We start from the raw sequence: 24,729 nt of genomic DNA on the forward strand, positions 1-24,729 counted from the left end.
CTCTCCCCCTGCAGCTCACCTCTTCCCTGACTAAGCATTCTCTGCCTCTACCTGCTGTGCCTGTCTCTGTGAAGCACACGCTAAGAAGCCCATTTGGCTCACAAGGAACCCCTTTTCCCAGGACAACCCATCTCCAGGACTGGGCTCTGCCATCGCTGGCCACAGGGTGTTGATTCACCTGTTCCAAGCTGAGCCAGTTGGGTGTTCCCCAGGAACTGCCAACTGGGAGCTAGAGGTGCAGAGACTGGGAGCGCTTGGTGCTGAGTCACAGGAACGGCCTCCCCAAGGGAGGGCCCATGAGCTCCTGAGCTGAGACCCCTGGAGCATCTCTGATTTCTGCTCACCCCAAGTATGGCAGCTCAGGTTCTCTCTTCAGTTCAGTTCTCCAACCACTCCAGGGTCCTTCCACTACATTGCAGTTCCCCCCTGAAATTCCCCCCAATCTGATTTTGTTTCTGGCATTTAATAGAAACTTAACCAACAACCCAGAGCTAAAGCAGGCACTTGGACTCAAATGTTGAATCAATATTAAAGAGTATTTTTGCCCACAAGTATTCTGTTGCCCTGTTTCTCTCAGGGGGTTCCTTATGAGTTCTGAAGCTAGAACTGGTCAGGTAATTAGAAACAGCTCGGTTGGGATCCCTGGACAAGCCCCAGGACACACCAAGCCCCACCTGGTGAGCACATTGATTTCTGGACACCTTCTCCCTTGAAGGGCCAGCACTGAGCCCTTCTATGGAAAGCTGTCTTCCTTTGCAGCTGCCCCCATTCCCACCCCCTACTGATTCCAGGGACCCTAATGGCAGCAACTTCTGTGTCACTGCATCTGCTCAGTTTCCCCAACAAGTCAGTCTGACTCATGACCAGGGAAGAATAGACAAGCTTTATTTCTGGAAAGAAGACTCAGACTTCTGATTTAGCATAATTCTAAAGGGCTACACTGTGAGACTGCTCGCCACATTGGTCACTACAGGTCATTTCCCAGCATCCTGATCCAACGTCTTTACTCATCGTCCTTGTCTTTCTTCCCTTCCTCGGTGTCTCCTGTATCTTTCAGATTCTGGCGAGCAAACTCCTCAAAAACCAAATTTGCATCCTGATAACTAAAATAAAACAGACAGCATGTTGGTCATTCCATGCTCTTTGAAGCTGAAGTGGAAACAAGATACTTGATCTTTTTGTAGCAAAGAAACTGATCAAGGTTTTCCCCATGATGGACCATGGAGCACATCATTTTCCTCATGGCTTTTGCTTAAAATCTCTAACAAACACAAGCAAGAGAATACGAAGGAGCACATAGGGCAAGCAGACACACCATCACAGCTATATGAGGGCCTTGGGTACTCAGGAGTAAAGGGGAGCAAGGGATGTGCTTCCTGGGTCACCCAGAGTGTGAGATGTGAGCAAAGACTCAAAGAGGGGCTTGCGCTGGAGGGGAGGTCACAGGGCACAAGGGAACTCAAGGCAGGGTTCAAATGGCTCACCTTTCCTTAGCTGGAAGCATGGAACAAAGGCGGGGGTGGGGAAGGGGGGGGAGTGGGGAGAGAGAAAGAGGAGAGAGATGAGAGAGGGAGAGATCTGTTAGTATAAACTCTGTATCATAGCTGTACCTAGAAAAGTTCTATCTTGTAGTTTACTTTATAATTTGAGATAATAAGGCCTAGATAAACGTAATTTATGACAGTTGCATGTAATCTCTGCCTTTTCCACTCAGAGAGACTTTCTCCCTGCATTTTTTTCATCACTTCTGAGAAGCTGTGAATTTCTATATTTTTAGCCATCTCTTCCTTTATAATGTGCCATAACCACCACAATCTCACCTCTAGGACCCTTTTCCTGATCAGTCTTACCCCCTTGGATGTCTCTTCTCTTTTCAAAGTATTTTTCTCTCAGTGTTTTCTGGACCCCACCTGGGTCAGAGTCACCAGAGCACCCTTAGGACATATAATCCCAGCACTTCCACCCATCAGGTTCCCGAGGGTGAGACCCAGGACTCCACATTCACCAGCACCCCAGGGGTGGTGTGTACACTAGAGCTTGAGGACCATCACCGCCCCCAAGCCCTTCTGTTTTCAATGTCTGTTAGCATGTTGACTTTTTGTTTTGGGGTTATGTTTTCATGGGTTTTGCATGTCCAGAATCACCGCCATTAATTTGAGTGGTTTTTATTCTTTTTTTTTTTTTTTTTTTTGAGTTGGAGTCTCACTCTGTCGCCCAGACTGGAGTGCAGTGGCCGCTCCCAGCCACCGCAGCCTTGACCTGCTGGGCTCCGGTGATCCTTCGGCCTCCGCCTTCCAAGTAGCCGGAATTACAGGCATGCGCTACCACACCCATCTGATTTTTTGATTTTTTGTAGAGATGAGGTCTTGCTGCCCAGGCGGGTCTCGAACCCGCGAGCTCAGGCAATCCACTCACCTCAGCCTCCCAAAGGCGCGGGATTATAAGCTGAGCCACTGAACCCAGCTGGTTTTTATTCTTTTTTAGCTTTCTGCCCACCTAGTAAAGTACTGTTCTAGGTAAAGAACTAAACCAGTAGTTTGGGGGAGTACAGTGGTGGTTTGATGGTGAGCTCCTGATTTTGTCTCTCATGCCCACCTGGAAACCAGCCCCGGGAGGGCATATCTGTGAGAGTAGCTAGGCACAGGAGACCTAGAGGAATTGGCTCATCAAACATCCCATAAGCAAGAAATACCCTGCACTACAGTGCTAAGTGATACAATTTTACTAACTGGGACCATCAACTTTGAAGATGTAAGATTAAATCAACAACCCATATTTCGTATAGATGATCTTGACAGGGAACAATAAAAACTTCTTGACAGGGAACAATAAAAACTTGGTAGTATTTCTTTTTTTTTTTTTTTTGAGTTGGAGTCTCACTCTGTCACCCAGACTGGAGTGCAGTTGCTGCTCCCGGCCACCACAGCCTCAACCTGCTGGGCTCTGGCGATCCTTCCGCCTCAGCCTTCCAAGTAGCTGGAACTACAGGCACGCACTAACACGCCCGGCTAATTTTTTGATTTATTAGAGATGAGGTCTCGACAAGTTGCCCAGGCGGGTCTTGAACCTGCGGGCTCAGGCAATCCACTCACCTCAGCCTCCCAAAGGCGGGATTATTTCCACATAAATTTGTAATTTATCACGTACAAATTACTTGACCCCAGGCTCTGGCAGGGCTTAACTACAACTCATGCTTTCTCTGCTTAGAACCTTACTGGCTTCAGAGAGCCAGGAACCAGGCAGGGAAGATAAAGAGAGATGAGATTTGATGATTCATAAATCTCTAGAAATCAGAATTTTGTAGCCATGGTGTGATTTGTCCTAATCCTTGCTCTCTGAAATCTCACAGTATGAAAGATCATTGTTTTGTCCTGACATTGTGACACATTCAGTATTACCATCATAATGATTGGGTCATGAAAATGTCGTACTTGGAGGAAGAAGAATTCCACTTCTCCCAGACTAACTCATAAAGTCTTCTCAAAGTTCCAGAAAACAACCCACCATAAACTATGACATCTCCTCAGGTAATGTCCTATTTTTTTTAATATCCTTGAAAGGGATCAGAAATATATTTAAAATAATGTTTTATTTTACAAGCATAAATGAACTGAAAATGTATGCTAAACTGTATTTCTCTCTAAGGGAAAATTTGGCAAAGTGCACTGAGGGTTTGTATCCAAAATATTTGGAAAAGATGCCGTGAGATAGAATATAGTTCACAAAAACTAAAACGAATCAAGGGCTCATTCTGATGTTTAAATAACATTTCATTATCAATATAGAAAAGTTATTTATAAAGAAAAATAAACCCTGCTTGTTTGTAGCACTTTTACTTAAAATATTCCTTATTGCTATAGCTATGGAGAATTCTCATCCAGTCAGATCCATCTTTCTTGTCTGTCCATGAAGCTACCTTAACACACAGTGAAGAATGTTTCCTTAGAATTTCTGAGATTGCACCTATATTTCATTTACCTTTTTAGAAAGATATTTATTGAGTCGGAATTCACATGGCATACAATTCACTTCTTTGCAGTACACAGTCCAGTGTTTTTTCGTATGTTCACTACTGCTTCATTTCTTTTTTTTTTGAGTTGGAGTCTCACTCTCTCACCCAGACTGGAGTGCAGTGGCATGCTCACGGCCAACCCAGCATAGACCTGCTAGGCTCAGGCAATCCTTCTGCCTCAACCTTCCAAGTAGCCAGAAATACAGACATGTGCTACCACCAGGCTAATTTTTTGATTTATTGTAGAGATGAGGTCTCGCCAAGCTGCCCAGACTGGTCTTGAACCCGTGGGCTCAGGCAATCCTCTCACCTCGGGCTCCCAAAGTGCTATGATTATAGGCATGAGCCACTGTGCCAAGCCTCACTGCTTCATTTCACATTCACACTAGGGCCAATGGGTTTACAATGCAAATGAACAGAGGTGTCAGGAATTCAACCTCACCCTCTTTTTTAGTATTTTCTGTATTCTCATCGCAACTGCCACTGTCAAAAATATTTCTCATCTTCTAAATGTCTGTTAATGCTTCCAAGTGAAACACAAGGCCTTTCATTTCCAAATGAAATGCAAAAGCCTCGTGCTCTCAAGTCATCTTTAAATCTAATTCTAGGTTTGTTGATAGCAGACTTCTGCTTTCAAGTCATTCCTGATAAAACCTCAGGAGATCGTCCTATTCAAGAGCAAGGATGCTGCATTCTCCAGACCCTAACCAAAGAAGAAGAGCTAGCCAGTTCAGTAATGAACAGATGAGCTCTCCCTCTGGGGCTCGACTTGTGGATGACATAGAATCTCCTACATCTGGCCACTTCCATGCTCAGAAGTGTGGTCAAGAAAGTGTAGGAATGAATCAATAATAAGTCTGCAAGGAGTAAATAGCTAGAAAAAGCCAAGCAAAGGAGTAACTGACCTGGATCCTCAGGCTGGGGGTGCATGAGGCGGAATGGGACCTCAGTAGCCACTTCACTAGAAAAAAAAAGAAGAATAAAGATCAGTGAGAACACACACACACACACTTACACTTATAAATCACACAGAGAAGAGCTGTGACTGCAGAGATTCTCACAAGAACCCTAGGCCCAAGCTAAAAGAAAATTCAGTGGGATTCAAAACAAAACAAAATGACACAGAAATCAGAAATCAGGAAGTGGTCAAGGAGGAGTTTTAAATGTATTCCCTGGAATGTGGTCCAGAAACATTACTATGTGCAGTTGAGGCAGTTAGCATTTTAGGTTCCCCTTACTCCTAGTTATTAGTTGCAGTGACATGATATTGTGGGTGGAGAAGAGGTGAAATCCTGGAGAAAGGATAGTTTTAAAAACAGTCTTTGCAGCCGGGCTAGGTGGCTCAGCCTGTAATCCCGCGCTTGGGAGCCTGAGGTGAGTGGATTGCCTGAGCCCATGGGTTCGAGACCCGCCTGGGTAACTTGGCGAGACCTCATCTCTACAATAAATAAAAAAAAATTAGCTGGACGTGATAGCGCGTGCCTGTAGTTCCAGCTACTTGGAAGGCGGAGGTGGAAGGATTGCCGGAGCCCAGCAGGTCGAGGCTGCGGTGGCTGGGAGCATGCCACTGCACTCCAGTCGACAGAGTGAGACTTCAACTCAAAAAAAACCCAAAAAAACCGGTCTTTGCAGCAACATACACCATTTTTTAATATGTTAAAATCTCTGTGAGGCTGGTGCTTTGCCAGCGGACACAATCTCTTGCTACAGAGCAGAACAGAAACCACCAGGGGCCACCAAATTCCAAAAGCTGAAGGGCTTTGGAGTGACTTAGAAGTTATACAAAATGAGAGAAAGAGAGGAGTCAGGAAGGAAAGTTGAAGGAAAATCCAGAGAAAGGACAAATGGAAAGGTGAGGAATAGGGGGTGCAAAAAGCCAAGGTTACTCCTCACTTCACTCAGGACCCAGGGCCTTCTTCCCAGGGCTCACCTCTGGCTCAGGAACCTCTGTTTATAATGAAGCCACTCTCATCAGACCCAGGTGCACATGGGGTCTAAGAGAAAATGTGGAATGTGGGCTCCAGGTGAGGGGAAGAGATGAGAAGAGTTGGAGTGAAGAGGTATGTAATGTCAGTGCCTGTCTCAAACACTCCTTCACTCACTGCTTCCTTGTGCATGATTCACTATTCACAATAACCGAAAGATGGAAACAACCCAAACGTTCACCAACAGATGACTGGATAGATAAAATGTAGTATGTCCATGCAGTGGAATATTACCCAGCCATAAAAACGAATGAAGTGCTAGTACATGTTGCAACATGGGTAAACCTTATGCTAATAACATTATGCTAAGTGAAAAGAACCACTCACAAAAGGCCACATGTTGTATGATTCCATTCATATGCAATAACCAGAATAGGCAAATCTATAATGATAGAGCAGATGGGTGGCTGCCAGGACTGCATGGAGGGAAAACGGGAACGGCTACTTAATGGATACAAGGTTTCCTTTTGGGGTGATAAAAAATGTTCTGGAATTAGATAATGGTGATTGCTGTATAACATTGTAAATGTACTTAACGCACTAAACTGTGCATTTTAAAATGGCAAAATTTATACTCTATGTATTTTACCTCACACACAAAAGACGACCGCATGGAGTACGCCAGTTTTCTGGGTGTGCATGTGTGTGTCTTTGCCCAGGTATCAGCCTTGCTGTGGTCTCAAAGAAACACTCCAGCCTCATGCCTAATAGCCAAGGTTTCATGATGCATCCAAAGCCAGTGGCATTATGTCAAAACACCTCTGAGCATAACTGCCCAGTAACCAGTGTTCACCAGTTACTGCTTGGAACCCTAGGTCTGTTGTCTTTGAGATTCAGAATCAAGCAGAGAAGGAAGGTGAAGAGGCTTACCTGGAGGTGAGCTCTCCCAGAAAGCTAGGAAACACAAAAACAAACAGCTGTGGTGACTGTCTACAATGGTAACGTGACCTCATTTCCTGTTATTTGAGGCAAGACACAGCCCAGTTCTCATATCCCTTGCTCTCTAGCTCACAACTCCCAAGATTTTTGTGTCCCTCAATATTCAACTTAATTCTTCCTCTCTGCCTATGACTCCATCTCTTTCTTAGAAAGATTGGTTAAAAGAGGAGTCATTTAGGTTCAAGTCCTAACGTGCAAGAATAAGCCTCAGAAGTCATCGTGAAATACCTGCTATTCACTTTTCTTAGCTGCTAAAAGAAACTCCACCCTGATTTTTAGAACCTCTCAGAGAAAAGGAAGGAAACTACTACCATTTTGAAAAACACAGCAAATGCAAACACTGTGCTAACAAAACATGCAAAACAGACCTGTGTTCTATTTTGTTGCTTGACCCAAAATCTGGGGAATTCTTTACCTACTTACAAACAAGGGCCGTATGAATGGACTCACATTTGATGGTCAAACTATCCAAGGCTCACCCAGGTAGAAGGCCAGAGCCCTTGGCAATGGAATTTGAAGGAAAACGAACATTTGAGTTTTTTCTTTTTGATGAAATTAAATAAATGAAAGAAAATGGCTTCACAAGAAAATGGTAACCTGTTTCCTTAGAATGCTGAGATATCTGCACTCTTGTATGAAAAGGAGACTTCTGAATCCTGGGATTGTTTGTGGGGGGAGGGAAGGGAAGGTTCCTCCTTTATGGATAGATGCCTCTTGAGATGCAAATAAATAAAGATTTGCCAAGAGTTCTTTTCTGAAGCACAATATAACATTTAACTGGCTTTCATTCTTGAACATCAACTTCTACCACATGTGCATATGCACATGTATTTTTGCAAAGTGGTACTGATAGTGCACACATTTCATAGTTTGCCTCTCTATCCTTTTCCACCTGGCATTATATCAGAAGAATTGTGAAACTAGACAAAGAGATTCTCTCCCAAACTCCACTTGGTAATCAGGAGAAGCTGTGGGCCTTCCCTTGCTTTCTGTCTCCTAACCACTGAGGAAAGTAACAATTCAGGTCGTCAAAGACCAGGACAGATCAGCCTGAGTGTCAGTTCTGGGGCACTTACCCTGACACCGTGAGCTTCACCTTGATCTGGTAAGACACCAGGATCCCTAGCACAGTCCGGTCTATGCCCTCCTTAATGCTGCCAAAACAGAAAGGAAAATGAGAAGGATGCAGGAGAGCAGTAGAAAGCGAAGATAAATAAATAACCATTCCATCCCCACCCAGACACATGGTCATGGAACACATTCTCCAGGAACTGGTGACCTCAACCAAGCTGCTGAAGTCCTAGAAGTCTACATACTTGGGGAGGGTCAGGCAGGAATTCTTCCCCACCCCTTCCAGGCCTTGGAGGAATTCTTGTGTCTTCCCCTCTAGAAGTTCACAGATGGCAGAGCATGCTTCCCCTTCTCTGTACTTGACTTTCACAGACGCTTGACTACCAGGTCATCCAGCCAGAAACCATCTTCCTCAGCTCCTCCCTCCCCTGCTTGCCAAAACTGCATCCTTGGAGTCACTGAGTCCTCCTGTGGACTTTGCCTGACTGGATTATCTCAACAACTCAACTCCTACATGCCCGGCCCCTCATCTGAGCTCTCCAGCTACTGTGCAGTTTCTGGCCTCAGCAGGTGGCTTGTGCCTGACTTTACCACCTCATACCCAGCTGTGCCCCAGTGCCCCCCATTCAGCTTTGCCAAACATAGTGCTGCCCCAAAATGCCCTCCTCCTTCCCTCCTGCCCACCAAGACCTCAAGTTGAGGTATCTTCCCTGCTACTTAGTGAAGCCTTTACGGACACCTGCCAGGCAGCACTGGGTCTCCCTCCTCTGTGCTCCACTCCTGGAAAAGGGCGCACGATCCTCCACTGTAGCCCTCATCCCAGGGAATCATAATTGTTCCTGACTGTACCCGACAGTTCCATATCCCCGGTACCCATGTTGTGCCTGGCACCAAGTGAGAACTCAGTAAATGTTTAAAAAATGAATCAGATATGCCCCAAAGAGAGTGTATTGTGATTTTCCTCATCAGAAACTTCATTTCAGATTCCACTAATATGTACTGACTTCCTACAAACTGACAGGCACCATGCTGGGCATTTCACCACTGATGATTACTGTGTCTGATCCAATGTCGGGGACATAAGTATTCCAGAATATCCAATAAGAGGAATTAGAGAAAGTATCATAAAGTACTAGCTAAAATAATGTGAATAATGATAGAAAACATGCCAAGAAACCTGGAGGCTGCAGGCAGAAGGCATGGAAGGCTGTGACTGCTCTGGGAAGGGAGCTGGGGTGGTGGCCAGGAAGGTACTGGACCCAGAGGAAGACATCAGTCCAGGGAGCCTCTGATGGGAGGCACCTTGGACACGTGCTTCCATGACCACAATGCTCCCCAAAACACTCTCCCAGCTCAATGGTGGCCAGAGCTCCTTTGAAAGAGGACAAAACATCTTTATCTGGATTCATGGAATGTGACCAAGCACTTGGTGAAGATAGGTTGCCGCTAAAGGGGCAAAAAGGAATGCAAGCTTGAAATCTCCCCTTGCTGGGATTGACTCTTTACCTTGCACTGAATGGAGCTGAGCCACTGGAGAACGGAACATGCTTTGTCACATGTCTGAAGACACCCTACAAGCCTTTTCCCCACAGTCTTCTTCGAAGGGATTGTTGGTGAGGAGTGGGCTTTGCTGTTCCATTAACCAACCAGGTGACCTTGGACAAGTCTCTCATTCTGGCTCTACTTCGGTTTCCTTACTTGTAAAATGAGTATAAATATACTTTCCTCACAAAAGTGTGGAGAGACATACTTGCTTATAAACTACTCCACAAACCATGAACCATTCCACAATGTGGTGCGCTGTTGTTGGTATCACAATTCCTATGGCCTTGAATACACTGATCTGGCCTATCAGTGTCCCTGCCATTCTCTTCCCCAGAGCTTCACAAATGTGCTTTGGAATCTAACACAACGTCTTGGAAAATTATCCTCAGAAAGCCCTTTGACTCCTACCCGCTTTCTGCCAAATGTTTGCTGTCTCCACTCTTGGTTTTGGAGGATGTAAGCTACTGAGCGTTGGGGGTCTCAGGGGTCAAACACGCCAGTCTCTTGCCCATTGGCATCACCTCAGAGGTTCTCCATTGGGGCCATGAAGGGAGACCCCATCACAATACATAGGGAGGTGGCAGCAAGTGGGCCTTGAGTCTGGGTCTCGGCTCTTACCCTAAACACTCAGGATTCACCAACAGACATGCTCCTGGGAACTGAAGCCTGAGAGAACAGCTAGGAAGGGCAGCAGACACTGACACTGGAGCATCACAGAACAGCCTTTGCTAGATCTGCTGCCCAAATTTGGCTGGGGGTCCTCTGAGTGAGGGACAGCTGATCATTGCTAAATTTCACTTAAATTTAATAGATATCGGCAGGCATTAGAACCTCCTGTTCTTCACCTTTCCTGGTGGATGTGAATGAACAATGGATGAATGTAGCTAACTGCATTACTCAGTTCATATGCTTAGGCACCATACTAGCTAGTGATGCTTTGGAAAAGCCATAGCTGACATTTCTGGAGCACTTACCGAGTGTCAGGCACCACACTTTACATAGGTTGTTCCACTGGATCCTCATAACCCTCTATGAGACTGGAACTATTATCACCTTCACTTTGGACAGGAAAACTGAGCGTCTCAAAGAGTTCAAGTTATTTACTCAGGGTCACCCAGAGGGTAAACGGTGGAGCGGTCTCCAAAACCCACAGGTGTAACAACCACATCCTACCAGGTATGGGAGTGGGGTCCTTGTCTGGGCCCCTAAGTCTGTGCCTGCACTGCAAATGCCTGGCCATCGTGCTGCACATGCACACCTGTGAGACCAGCGGGGCGACGAGAAGGGGAGCAGACCAACGCCAGCCCCACAATGCCAGGGTTCCCCATGGGGTCTCAGGACTCATTTCCAGAGCCTCGAGGACTCACATGGTGGTGGAGGCAAGGTTCGTGTCCTCATGCTTGATTTTCCCATCCAGTGCAATGCCTCTCCTTTCTCGATTGTTAGCCAGCAAAGGTATCAGTGTCAGTGTCTTGGTCAAAGAGCTGTTTGGTAGAATTTTTTCTCTGGAGGAAGAAACATAGAGAGAAGATATATAATCATAACCATTAACCCCACGAGATCCTGTTTGCCATTAAGCCTTTCCCAGGATCAAAGCTCCCTCATCAACCTCCTAGGAAAGTCAGTTCAGGTGCCTGTGAATTTGCCTTACAAGAGGCAGAACAGTGTTAACAAAATCTCAGAGTGGGCTGGTAGCAACAGCAGGACATTTCCTCAAGCATCTCAGCCTGCTCTGAATTGCTGAATTTCTAAAATGTTCTATAGTTCAATGCAGCCAACTGACCCAAGAGTCAGAGACCACAGCCAGACTGCAGAGCCTTCTAGTTAACGTCAGCAACAAGTCCAGGCTAGAAAGGCTCTTGTCACCAAAAACTGTCACTATAATGAGGATAAGAGTGTGACCATGTGGTAAGTTATTGAGAGGGGTTCCATTTGTGAACCACACAGACCCACTGGCTTGGGTTCAGAGCAACACACACACTTTCCTGCTGGATCTTCTTGATCATCAGACAGCCTGTGGGCTTCCCACACATCTGAAAGGTGGCAGGAACCCTGTGCCAAAGGGTGAGTCTGGGATAGAGCTGGGGACACAGCTGTATGTGTTTCTCCAGGGTCTGACAGCATTGCCAGGATCACAAAGCAGCCTCTGAGGCTGCAGAGTTGGCTCTGCCCCACACGTGTGTACTGTGTGCCAGGACTGGTCTAAGGCCTGTCCTCTACCAACTCCTCACTGAGCAGGTGTTCTCAGAACCTCATTTGGCAGATGGGAAGTGTGCCCATAGTCACATGACTGCACACTCTAACCGCAGAGCCCAGGCGTGCCAGCAGCCACCCTCCATCCTCTACCCCACCAGAAAGCAGGGTGTGACCTGAAAACCCTACCCAGGAGCCAGCATCAGGACGGTTTCCTGAACCAGTTCTCAGACAGCTGGAAGTCTGAACTGCTTGTCTCAGGAAGGACTTCCCTATCTGATTTCCCCGGAGAGCTATGGCTGTGGCCTATCCTGCCTCCAGTATATACAGGAAGCTCTTTAAGAATTTTGCTAGGCTGGGCATGGTGGTTCAAGCCTGTAATCCCAGCACTTTGGGAAGCCAAGGCAAGAGGATTGCCTGAGCTCAAGGGTTCGAAACCAGGCTGGGCAATTTGGTAAGACCTCTCTCTACAATAAATCAAAAAATAAGCTGGCCATGGTAGCGCACCCCTGTAGTTCCCATTACCGCCTGTAGTTGCAGCTACTTGGAAGGCTGAGGCGGAAGGATCGCCGGAGCCCAGCAGGTAGATGCTGGGTGGCTGTGAGCATGTCACGGCACTCCAGTCTGGGCAATAGAGTAAGACTCCGACTCAAAAAATAAATAAAAATAATTTTAAGTAAAGAGAAATTTGCTTAAGCCCAAGGTGACCCACATCCTTCCATCTGGGTCCTGGTGGAACCTCTCTTAAAGAGTGTCATTTGGGCAGCAACATTCACAGAAGCAGAAATTGCATTATAAAGGAGACTGGAATAGGAGACTGGGAGTTGAACTCAGATAATGACATTTCCTGCAGCAGAGCTTGCCAAAGGACTGTTTGGGACCACTTTCTAGCTCCTTCAGAATCTCGGACTGGATGGTGGGTAGCAGTTAGGAAGTCAGGTTCCGAGGAGGCCTGCCCACCAGAGCCCTAGGAGCCACAGGGTTCTGGGACAGTGGCTCCTACTCTGCAGCCTTCTGAGTGGCCTCTAGCCTAGACTTGCTTGTATGATCTGGCCCAGCTTTCAGGCTCCTCTCACCTTTGGGGAACCTTGGAATGCTTTCCAGTTTCCTGGAAATCAATTGGCCAAAGTGCACCCAAGACTTTAAAAGAGCACCAGAAAATGGGATATATATTAGGGGAAAACTCAGCCAGGACCCTTTGCTCCCATCTTGCTGAGTATATGCTGAAAGGAGAGCCGGGGCCAAGACCCCAGAACACAAGGATGCACAAGGATGACCTTGAAAAGTAGAACAGAGCCCAGGGTGGCAGAAAAGAGAAAATGAGTGGCAGTTCTTTCCTGCTTCCCTCTCTTGTAGAATTATATTTCAACTTAAGACTAATTCTGGTTTGAGTAATAGTTTATCCTAAAGTGGCCTTTTAAATACTACGTTATATGGTCAGGCGAGGTGGCTCATGCCTATAATTCCAGCACTTTGGGAGGCCAAGGTGAGAGGATTTCCTGAGCCCACGGGTTTGAGACCAGTCTGGGCAAATAGGCGAGACCTCGTCTCTATAATAAATTTAAAAATTAGCCGGGCGTGATGCCGCGTGCCTGTAGTTTCAGCTCCTTAGAAGGCTAAGGTGGAAGGATCACCTGAGCCCAGCGATTGAGGCTGGGATGGCCGTGAGTGTGCCACTGCACTCCAGCCTGGTGACAGAGTGAGACTCCAACACACAAAAAAATACTATGTTATCTTAATGATTCAGTTTTTCTTTCCTCACCACCTCCCCAAAACCCTAACCTTCCTCTAACCCTGGTAATATTTTTTACATATGGTGCTTAGAATTTCACCAGCTAGGAGAGGAAAGACCAGTCCAAGCTGGCCTCTCAAGTGGGTGGGGGGCAATACCTCCCCTCCAAGCCTGTGTATTAAGTGGATCTATCTGACTTCCTGGCACAAAGCAAAACTGGGCAGGTGTCTCATGCCAGCATGGAGGAGGCATTGCAGGATTCTATTTGGTTTTGACCCTAATAAAGGGAGAAAAGTCATTCCCAACAACGGGCTAAGAATGGAAACATCATTTTAATCTAGCTGTCACGGGGTATAAGATTTTCAAATTGAGAGGAAGATTAAAAGATAAGGACTACTAGCCTGGGGTGACAGCTCATTTGACTATCTGCTGGGGGAAAGGAATAGTATCGAATTCCTAAAGACTCATTCCAATGATAAATAGAAAGACCCAGCTGTTCCCAGGGTGACATTTCCATCTTTATTTCTCCCTCTGTCATTCTTTAGCTTGGACTGATCCTCAGAACTCCTGTGAGATGGGCGGCAAAGGGATACAGCAGATGTTAAGTTAGCTAAGATGCTAACTGTCTGTGCAGCCCTTGAAAGCAGAAAAGGGGAAGGAAGTGGAAAGCTGGTGGGCTAGCTGAACATTCTAGTTCCCTCTTCAGTGATGAACAAAGAGGAACTTGACAAAGAAGCCTGGGCCGCCCAGGAAATGGAAACCCAACCACTACTTACTGTGCTTCCTCCATGGCCACAGGCTTGACGTAATAATCACTTGAGTAGAGAACCACGTTGGCCACCTGCTCCACTGCAAAGGGAAGACAGGAGTTGGGTGGTCAGCCCCAGATCCCTCCACACAGGTGCGGTCTCAAGGCTGCGGTTTCTAAGTTCCATCTCCAGGCCATTTCTGGTCACCCGTAACCTGCTCTGGGTTACTCCACCCTAAGACTGCAGCACCTGGGAGACCCCTTTCTCTCCTCTGAGCCCATGATATATCGCTAGGTGTCCTTCAAAGGCACACTATCTGCCAGCATCTCAGAACCTCACCATTTGCTCTCTTTTCCCAAGCCTAGTCCCCTTCCAACATCCTCTATCTTATTCAGCAAGCATTGTCCTTCCCCTCCTCTGAGAGACAATCTAGAGGCAGCAAGGGACTGATTTATGGGTGGAACGTGGTAGGTACGAAGGTCAGCCTGGAGCCAAGCTTTTTGGGCTCAAAGCTCTGCTTAGCCATTAACTGTGGGGTGACTTATTCAGCTATTCTAAGCCTCAGTTACCCCATCAGTAAAATCAGGGTGATGGTTGTGTTTAACTCATAGGAATGTTGTGAGGATTAAAAAGATGACTTTTAATCCCCTTTCAAATCAAGTTTGGGGATTAAAAGAAATAATGTATGTGAAGCCTTCAGCACAGTGCCCAGTCCTTAGAAAGCTATTAACATTTTGTTTTAGAAAATTCAACAACTGACTGGGTGTGGTAGCTCACACCTGTAACTTTGGGAGGCAGAAGCGAGAAGATTGCCTGAGCCCAAGCGTTTGAGACCAGTCTGATCAACTTGGCAAGACCTTGTCTCTACAACAAATCAAAAAATTATCTGGGCATGGTGGTGCATTCCTGTACTTCCAGCTACTTGGGAGGCTGAGGCAGAAGGTCGAGGTTGTGGTGGGTGTGAGTGTGCCACTGCCCTCCAGCCTGGACGACAGAGTAAGACTATGACTAAAAAAAAAAGAAAAAGAAAAAGAAATTTCAACAGCATCTTTCAAGGTTAGTGGTTAGAAAGCTTTGCTGTTGGAATTCATAAAACTTTCAGAAATAGGCTGGGCGCGGTGGCTCATGCCTATAATCCCAGCACTTTGGGAGGCCGAGGTGTTCAAGCCCATGGGTTCAAGACCAGCCTGGGCAACTTGGCGAGACTTCATCTCTACAATAAATCAAAAAATTAGCTGAGCATGGTGGCGCATGCCTGTAGTTCCAACTACTTGGAAGGCTGAAGCAGAAGGGATCGCCTGAGCCCAGCAGGTCGAGGCTGAGGTGGCCAGGAGTATACCACTACCCTACAGCCTAGGTGACAGAGTGAGACTTCAACTCAAAAAAAATAGAAAAAAAAATAAAAATAAACTTTCAGAAATAATTTAAAATCAAAATATCAAATGATATTTTATGAATTCCATTAGTATGATTTTAACATTTGTGTTCCCTCAAAATTTGATGTTGAAATCTTAACCCAAGGATGATGATATTAAGAGTTGGGGACATTCAGAGGTAATTAGGTTATGGTAGCAGGGTGTTCATGAGTAGGATTAGTGCCCTTATAAAAGAGGTCCTACTTGCTCCTTCTGCCACATGAAGACACAGCAGGAAGTCACCATGAATGAGAAAAGAGCTCTCCCAGACATGGAATCTGCCAATGCCTTGATCTCAGACCTCCCTGTCTCCAGAACTATAAGAAATAAATATTTGTTGTTTAAAAACCAGATTATGATATTTTTGTGACAGCCACCTGAATGGACAAAGACACAGGTGACTTTGTGGAGCACTGCATTGGATACTACATATAACAGGCTAAATAAGTAACTCCAGGTCCTACAAAGACCTAAAGCCCTAAATGTACTAAACTAACATAAAACAAAATTGTAAATTAAAATTCATATTAGTGACAAGAAAAGTCTAGAATTCTTTAGTATGCATGCTTCAAAATTCCTGAACATCATATATAAAGGACTCACAGGCAAAGAGGAAAGTGGTGTATTAAACATAGGGAGACTAACCATGCTGATTTCCCTGGGACAAGCCTATTTTAGCACTGAAACTTCTAAGTTCTTTAGTCCTCAGCAACCTTGGAGAGTTGGTAACCCTGAGGTCTAACTTTGTCTTAGTCATACAATGTTTGAGTGAAAAGTTTAACTTAGCTGGGCGTGGTGGCTTATGTCTGTAATCCCAGCACTTTGGGAGGCAAAGGCGAGAGGATTGCCTGAGCCCAAGGGTTCGAGACCAGCCTGGATAACTTGGTGAGATCTCATCTCTACCATACATCAAAAAAATTAGCCAGGCATGGTGGCTCGCGCCTGTAGTTCCAGCTACTTAAAAGGCTGAGGTGGAAGGATCACCTGAGCCAGGCAGGTTGAGTGTCATACAGCCTGGGTGACAGAGTGAGACTCTGAGTCAAATAAAAATAAAAAATTGAACTCAGAGGTTTCTTCCCAGGTTATTCCATCGTGTCTTTTTATGAGGCACACATAAAGCAGTTCATATAAGACCTGCTGCACATTGATGCCCTTTGAGCTGAGGAAATGTGTAGGAACAGCAAGCAGAAGCACCTCCCTGCAATATATGGTGAGGGTCACCATTAGATAATGGACATTCAAGATAAGACAGTTGTGTCTCACTATTTACAGAGCACTTCTACATGGGATCTCGCCTTAGAGCCTCGCAAAGCAGGGGAAGGTAGACAGGGAGCCACCACTGTAGAAGGCAGTTGGGATTCAGAGAGGACTTAGGCAGCACCAGCCCACAAATTGAGCCAAGTGTCTTCAAACGAGTGTCCTTCTCACTGCCCTGTACTTGTCAACAAAGATGGCCACTGATCAGAGAAGGGAAACTCCTCCCACAGGTTCCCATGAGCTCTGGCCCAGCAGGGTCCTCCTGGAAGGCATGATCATGGAAATCTTTTCCAGGATTTTGTCCCAAGACAAAAGCCAGCCCCAAACGGGCAGGAGTCTGAATGAGATGACTAGGAGGTCTTTTTCCCCTATAGTCCTGCCGCCTATGCAGCAGAGACAGACAGTTTCAACCACTTGGAAGAGCCTTATTGGACCAGAGAAGCAACTCTCAGGAAACAGAATCAGACTGAGAAATTCTAGAAGACTCTGCTCTCTACTTTTGAGAAGAAGGTCCTACCAAATACTTTAATCTTCTTCACTGTTTTCTCCGTGTTATTGGTAACAGTCACGGTCACAGGGATTGGCTCTCCATGGAAATATAGCTGAAAAAGTTAACAGATAGTTCAGAAGAGAAGAACAGTGTGGTAATATCTTGAATCTCAGGGTTTTCTAGATTCATCTCAACCCATTTAACTAAATAAAAGTGGCTGGATTCCATTACTTTCAAGGAAAATAAAGTGATAGCAATACATTTCCTCTAGAGAAGGGTCTGAAACATGCCCTGCCCAGTCTGTGGGAGGCTGGGGAGGATAATGGAGTTCTAAGCATCGTGTCAGAGGAAGCCAGAGGGATCTGGAGTGGAGTCATGAGTTAACTGGGGGCAGGATGAGTGAACTGAAAGGAAACTGCTGGGAAAGCCAAGTAATGGCATCCTGCCCAGCAAGATCCTCGTGTAATCTAGTCCCTGGTGAGTGTGTCCTTGCACATGTGCATGGCCACACGCATACACACACAGAGTGCACACATAACTGTTGGTGACCAGAGGGACCAGAGACAACCTCAGCCCCAGTTCTTTACCTTTTCCCACCATGACACCCATAACAGATGACATTGTACGTGGCATTATCAGCCCACATGGTTTCTGTAAAACTGAAATTTCCTGAGAAGTGAACAATTTGGGATACCAGAGCTATCAATGCTCCATTAGTGACCAAGGCCCATAGAGGCAGAAAGAAAGGGTGGGGGTGCAGAGGGGTATGTGAAAAACATCATCCCTTCCCTCCCCAGTCTGAACAGCTAGTGGGTGGAATGCTAGTCACTTTGACCCCAGTTTAAGGATCATGGTGACTAGCTCCAAACTGTGAAAACAGCCAGTCATTTATACACATCAGTGCTTTAACTATGATCACTTGCAACTGGCTGGGTTTGGTGGCTCACACCTGTAATCTCAACGCTTTGGGAGGCAAGAAGATTGCTTAAACTCGGGAATTTGAGAACAGTCTGGGCAACATAGCGAGATCCCATCTCTATTAAAAATAATAAGTAATAAAATAAAAAAATATCAATTGCAAGGCACCCAAAGTTAGGGACTGAGGCCAGTGAAGAGAGAGGTTGCCTGCTCCCCTATAGGGTGTAGCCATTGTGGGTCGGTTACCTCTTTGCTGAGGGAGACTGCAAGGTGCAGGGGCTTGTTAGACATGAAGAACTGCCAGGCTGCCTCAGCTTGGGGCTGGGGACCTGTCTCCGGTGGAGCATGTTGTACTTTCCGGATCAGTAAACGCACAGAGCTCCTGCAGAGAAGAGTCAGAGACAGTCCCAGCATCAGCACCAGGGCCACTTCAGGTAGCCCCCTGGTCTCTCCCCACAGTCTGGGATTCTTCGACAATACTCCCAATGGAGACAGGATGGATGGGAAGACAGACAGGACTTTAGTCAGAGCCTGAGGGAGAGGAGAACCTGGAAGATCTGGTTTCTGGTCCCTTCTCTTATTCGACTGTCTGGGTAGCATGGGGCCGGACCATGTTCCTGAAGGCCACATTTAGCCTGTCAGGCTCTGGGTTCTGCCTCCTCTCAGGTGAGGCTGATGTGAGTGTGTCATGTGTCTTATGTGAACAGGCCCCAGAGCTTTCTATAATGGAGCACTATTACTACTATATATTATCCTAAACTTTGAAAGATGCGTGTGGTAAAGAAGAAAATGTGAAGGGCAGGGCACAGTTGGAAATCTCCTTTAGGTATAAAAAGAAACCTAGCTGGGTGTGGCAGCTCGAGCCTATAATGCCTAGCACTTTGAGAGGCAGAGGCAAGAGGATTGCCTGAGTCCAGGAGTTTGAGACCAGCCTGGGCAACTTGGTGAGACCTCATCTCTACAAAAATCAAACAATTAGGCCAAATGCGGTGGCTCAAGCCTATAATCCCAGCACTTTGGGAGGCCAAGGTGAGAGGATTGCCTGAGCTCACAGGTTTGAGACCTGCCTGGGCAACGTGGTGAGACCTCGTCTCCACAATAAATCAAAAAATTAGCTGGGTGTGGTAGCGCGTGCCTATAGTTCCAGCTACTTGGAAGGCTGAGGTGGAAGGATTGCCTGAGCCCAGCAGGTCAAGGCTGTGTTGGCCAGGAGCATGCCACTGCACTCCAGCCTGGATGACAGAGTGAAACTCCAATTCAAAACAAAACAAAACAAAACAAAAAATTAGCCGGGTGTGGTGGTTCACACCTGTGGTTCCAGTTACTTGGAATGCTGAGGCAGAAAGATCACCTGAGACCAGCAGGTCGAGGCTGTGGTGGCTGAGAGCATGCTATAGTACTCCTGCCCAGGCGATAGGGTGAGATTCCAACTCAAAAAAAAAGACAAGAAACCTAAATGTGGGGGCAGGTAGGATGGGGGTAATGCTTAATGGTTACTGGGTACCTACTCCAGGTGGTGAAAAGGTTTTGGGTGGCTTCACAACATTATGAGTGGACTTAATGCCACTGAATTATAAAACTAAAAGTGGTTAAAATGGTAAACTTCATGTTTTGTTTATTTTACCACAATTTTGAAAAATTAAAAGGAAAAAACTAAAGAAAGAGGAAATCTGGGAGCTTTTAGAGGCTTATGTGAGCCTTTGAGGTTGTTAGCTCCCCTGTCATTCTCTTGGCTTTTTTCCTCCAAATGATCAACCTTTGACACCCACCCCCATGTAGATGGTAGATGGTTAAGTCCCTATGGCCTCACCTGGGGAGGCTTCATCACATCAACCATGCCTTCTCTGTGGGGAGAGCTCTGTCACACAAAGTAGGGGCCATTTCTGATCTCCACCATCACACCCCAAACCCCCACCTATTACCACTACACTCTTACTTCCTGGGGATTTTGTCCTCTTCAGTACCAGCGCTGTCTGTGCTAAATGCTTTGACCTCAAAGTCGACCCCACAGGCCTGTTGAGGACAGAAAGCAGACAAGCAGAGGTTAGTACCTCCCTTCCTGGGTACGGGGACAAAGGTCACACCTCATATGGGGCATGTGACATGTCACCACCTCTTTTTGTCTTAGCCATATCCTATTGATGGTTGTATCATGAAGACTAGACTTAGAAATGACATGGTGAAAGGAGTGTGCCAGGCCCAAAGCCCCCAGAGGAAAGGGGATCCACCTGCTCAATATGGCCCCTCAGCCACTGTGGAGAGTCACTTACATCCTGCTGTCTTCACTTCCCACCACCTCACACGCTTAGGTGTCCTCACATGGGACCCTGCGCACATGTTACTGACTTCCTACTGCCTACAGCAGGGCCGGAGGCATAGGTGCTCATAGAGCCGGTATGGTGCGGGGAGGGGTGGTGGTCCATGAAGGCCCTGCCATGTTCATGTAACTACAGTGAGACTCCAACTTAAAATAATAAAATTAAGCCGGGCTCGGTGGCTCAGCCTGTAATCCCGCGCCTTTGGGAGGCTGAGGTGAGTGGATTGCCTGAGCCCACGGGTTCAAGATCCACCTGGGCAGCGAGACATCATCTCTACAATAAATAAAAAAATCAGCCGGGCATGGTAGCACATGCCTGTAATTCCGGCTACTTGGAAGGCTGAGGTGGAAGGATTGCCAGAGCCTAGCAGGTCGAGGCTGCGGTGGCCGGGAGTGGCCACTGTACTCCAGTCTGGGCAACTGAGTGAGACTCCAACTCAAAAATAAATAAATAAATAATAATAATAATAACATTAAATTAGGATAATAGTAATAATAAAAATAAGGTAGGCATGGTGGTGTATGCCTGTAATTCCAGCTACTCAGGAGACTAAGGCAGGAGGATCACTTGAGCCCAGGAGTTGAAGGCTGCAGTGAGCTCTGATTGTGCTACTATACTCCTTTGTGGGCAACAGAGGGAAGGAAGGAAGGAAGGAAGGAAGGAAGGAAGGAAGGAAGGAAGGAAGGAAGGAAGGAGACATGAAACTTTGGGTGATCTGATTTTTAAACTAACTAAATAAAAAGCACTTTTAAACATTGCATGGGTTGAACGAGCACATCTGCCCTCAACCCCAGCATGTGAATTCCTTGACCTTCTGTACAAGCCCTCCATAACTTCTTTCATCTCTGCACATTTACACGCATGGGGGAGCCCAGAGGTAGGCACAGATCTGTCCTCCGCTGACTGCCTGGGGGGAAAGTGGAGTTGGCAAAAGCACAAGGACCCAGTTGTGTCCATAGTGACATATAAGCCATAGATTTGTTGGTCCTGCAAATGTGGAATCACAGCAATTCTAAACTCTAGGTTGACAATAAATATGCACCGGGCACAGTGGCTTACATCTATAATTCCAGCATTTTGGGAGGCAGAGGCGAGAGGATTGCCTGAGCCCAGGGATTCAAGACCAGCCTGGGCAACTTGGCGAGATCTCGTTTCTACAACAAATCAAAAACTTAGCCGGGTGTTGTGGCGTGTGCCTGTAGTTCCAGCTACTCGGAAGGCTAAGGAAGAAGGATGAGCCAGCAGATTGAGGCTGCAGTGGCCATGAGACTCTGATTCAAAAAAAAAAGAAAAAAAAATATGCATTCTCATCCACATCAGCCGGGCATTATTCAGTCATGCCAGCCCCTGCTGTGCTCACCCACTGCTCTCATCCCCTTAATGCTGCTCCTGCACAAGTCATCCTCTTTCACAAGTCTGTCCTTAATGCTGCTCCTGCACAAGTCATCCTCTTTCACAAGTCTGTCCTGGGTATACATGTTTCTTCTTCCTGAAATGCTTGTCTTTCTCTCTCTTATCTATGTACAAATTTGATAAACTCCTGTGTATCCTGCAAGCCCCAGTTCAAAGTGCTCCTCAGTCAGAGAGCCTCAAGTTCCCCCAGGCATTCAGATACTCCTCCAGGGTTCCCTAGGCTCAGGACACATCCCCTATCCTGAAGCCCTCCTGTAAAGCTGAGACCCTTTCTTCTCCTAGAACAGAGGAAGCAAGTGGCACCATGTTCGGCCTGCATAGTGTTGTGAAAATCAAGAAAGGTCACCTAAAAATCTGAATTTCAGATTTCAGGCATTTCTTTTTCTTTTTTTTTTTTTTTGAGTCGGAGTCTCACTCTGTTGCCCAGGCTGGAGTGCAGTGGCACGCTCACAGCCACCACAGCCTCAACCTGCTGGGCTCAGGTGACCCTTCCGCTTCAGCCTTTCAAGTAGCTGGAACTACAGGCGTGTACCATCACATCTAGCTAATTTTTCTTTCTTTCTTTTTCTTCTTTTTTTTTTGGAAAGCAGGATTTATCGAAAGGATAGAAAAGCTCCCAGAGCAGGAGGAGACCCGAGGGGGTTGCCATTTTGTTGTTGTTGTTGTTGTTTTTTGAGTTGGAGTCTCACTCTGTGGCCCAGACTGGAGCTGCAGTGGCCTGCTTGGCTCAGGCAATCCTTCCACCTCAGCCTTTCAAGTAGCTGGAACTACAGGTACGTGCCACCATGTCCGGCTAATTTTTTAATTTATTGTAGAGATGAGTTCTCACCAAGTTGCCCAGGCTGGTTTTGAACCTGTGTGCTCAGGCAATCCTCTCACCTCAACCTCCCAAATTGCTGGGATTAGAGGGGTGAGTCACCACACCTGGCCTAATTTTTAAATTTATAGTAGAGATGAGGTCATGCCATGTTGCCCAGGCTGGTTTTGAACTCTGGGCTCAGGCAATCCTTTTGCCTTCACCTACCAAAGTTCTGGGATTACAGACATGAGCCACCATAGCCATCACCTACACTGATTTCACAAACCACTAATGGGCTAGGAACCCTGTACTAAAAAACCAAAAAACAACAACAACAAAACCACTGCCCTAGCCCTTGTCATTATCTATCACTGCCCCCTCAATAATCCTGCCACTCTCTGCTGTCATGTTCTGTCTTTTTAGCTCCCTCCCTCATGACTCTTAGGGCCTGTAAGCCATGGGTCCTGGTACCTCTCATTCTCTCCTCCTGTACTCTCTGCCCTCCTTCCATGCCTAGAGTCCCTGGTCCATTTGGTGCCTCCTCTCTCATGCCCTCAGCCCCTCTATAGTACATGCTTGACCAACTCCAACCCAGTTCTCAACTCTGGTCATAGTGATCCTTAGGAAACCTAAGTTAGAACCTGTCATTCAGAGCCGGCCAACGGCTCCTGTCTCACTCAGGCAAAAACCCAAGTTTCTACAATGCTATGAGGCCTTTCACGATCTGGCTGCACCTCGCATTTCACCCTGACCTCAGCTGTCCCCCTTCCTCCCTTGTTCCTCTCATTCAGCAGGTGGCACGATCTCCCAGAACCCACCACATGAGGTGTTCCCTCTGCCTAGAAGACTCTCCACTGGAAAATTGGGTTTTCTCCTTCACCTCTAAAAGGAGGCCTTTAAACATCCTGAACACACATCCCACCAGCTACTCCCTTTGCCTCTCACAAGTCTTTTGTTCTCCTAGCACTTGTGCCATCTGATGAACTTGTGCCATCTCCTAGCACTTGTGCATCTGTGTCATCTGTAGTCACTTGGCATTTGTTTCATGCCTGTTGCTCTCCATTAGCATGTGAGACCCAAGGGGATCTAGTCTCTGTTATTTTGTTCACACAGATGTTCATGGCTAATAATTGCTGTAGACGAATGATAGGTTCACGAGGGTCTTTACATTGGTCTCTCTACTTCTGCGTATTTTTGAAATTTTCATGATAAAAAGCTTTTTTTGTTTTTAGTTGGAGTCTCACTCCGTCACCCAGGCCACAGTGCAGTGGTACACTCTTGGTCACCCCAGCATCCATCTGCTGGGCTCCAGTGATCCTTCCACCTCAGCCTTCCAAGAAGCCAGAACCACAGGCACACGCTTCCACATCTGGCTAATTTTTTATTTATTGTAGAGACAAGGTCTTGCCAAGTTGTCTGGGCTGGTCTTGAACCCACGGGCTCAGGCAATCCACTTGCCTCGGCCTCCCAAAGTGCTGGGATTACAGGCTGAGCCACCGAGCCCAGCCTTTTTTTTATTTTTGTGATGGAGTCTCACTCTGTTGCCCAGGCTGGAGTGCAGTGGCATGCCACTGCAGACTCAACCTGCTGGGCTCAGGCGATCCTTCCACCTCAGTCTTCCAAGTAGCTGGAACTACAGGCATACGCCACAACACCTGGCTAATTTTTTGATTTATTGTAGGGATGAAGTCTTGCCATGTTGTCCAGGCTGGTCTCACAATCCTCTCGCCTCCAGCTCCCAAAGTGCTTGGCTGATAAAAAGCTATTTTTATTTACTTATTTATTTTTGAGTGGGAGTCTCACTCTGTCACCCAGGCTAGAGAGCAGTGGCATGCTCCCAGCCACTGCAGCCTCAACCTGCTGGGCTCAGGCGATCCTTCTGCCTCAGCCTTC

General features: G+C 46.6%; 1 protein-coding gene across 1 annotated transcript in view; it reads right to left on the reverse strand.

Moving 5' to 3' along the window:
* Positions 1-863: 863 nt before the first annotated feature.
* The window catches only part of SAG (S-antigen visual arrestin), a 39,110-nt gene continuing 15,244 nt past the window's right edge, over positions 864-24,729 (reverse strand). The window contains exons 7-16 of the mRNA XM_008065111.2: positions 20,243-20,319; positions 18,553-18,688; positions 17,416-17,500; positions 14,254-14,326; positions 10,920-11,057; positions 8,013-8,090; positions 6,868-6,891; positions 4,918-4,973; positions 1,485-1,494; positions 864-1,103 (exon numbers count right to left, since the gene is read on the reverse strand). Coding sequence (XP_008063302.1) covers positions 1,004-1,103; positions 1,485-1,494; positions 4,918-4,973; positions 6,868-6,891; positions 8,013-8,090; positions 10,920-11,057; positions 14,254-14,326; positions 17,416-17,500; positions 18,553-18,688; positions 20,243-20,319 — 777 coding nt within the window. The 3' untranslated portion in view covers positions 864-1,003. The remainder of the gene's footprint in view (positions 1,104-1,484; positions 1,495-4,917; positions 4,974-6,867; positions 6,892-8,012; positions 8,091-10,919; positions 11,058-14,253; positions 14,327-17,415; positions 17,501-18,552; positions 18,689-20,242; positions 20,320-24,729) is intronic.

This window comes from Carlito syrichta, unplaced genomic scaffold (genome assembly GCF_000164805.1).
Source record: "Carlito syrichta isolate Samal-C Ts95f unplaced genomic scaffold, Tarsius_syrichta-2.0.1 Scaffold308158, whole genome shotgun sequence".
In the NCBI taxonomy this organism is placed as follows: domain Eukaryota; kingdom Metazoa; phylum Chordata; class Mammalia; order Primates; family Tarsiidae; genus Carlito; species Carlito syrichta.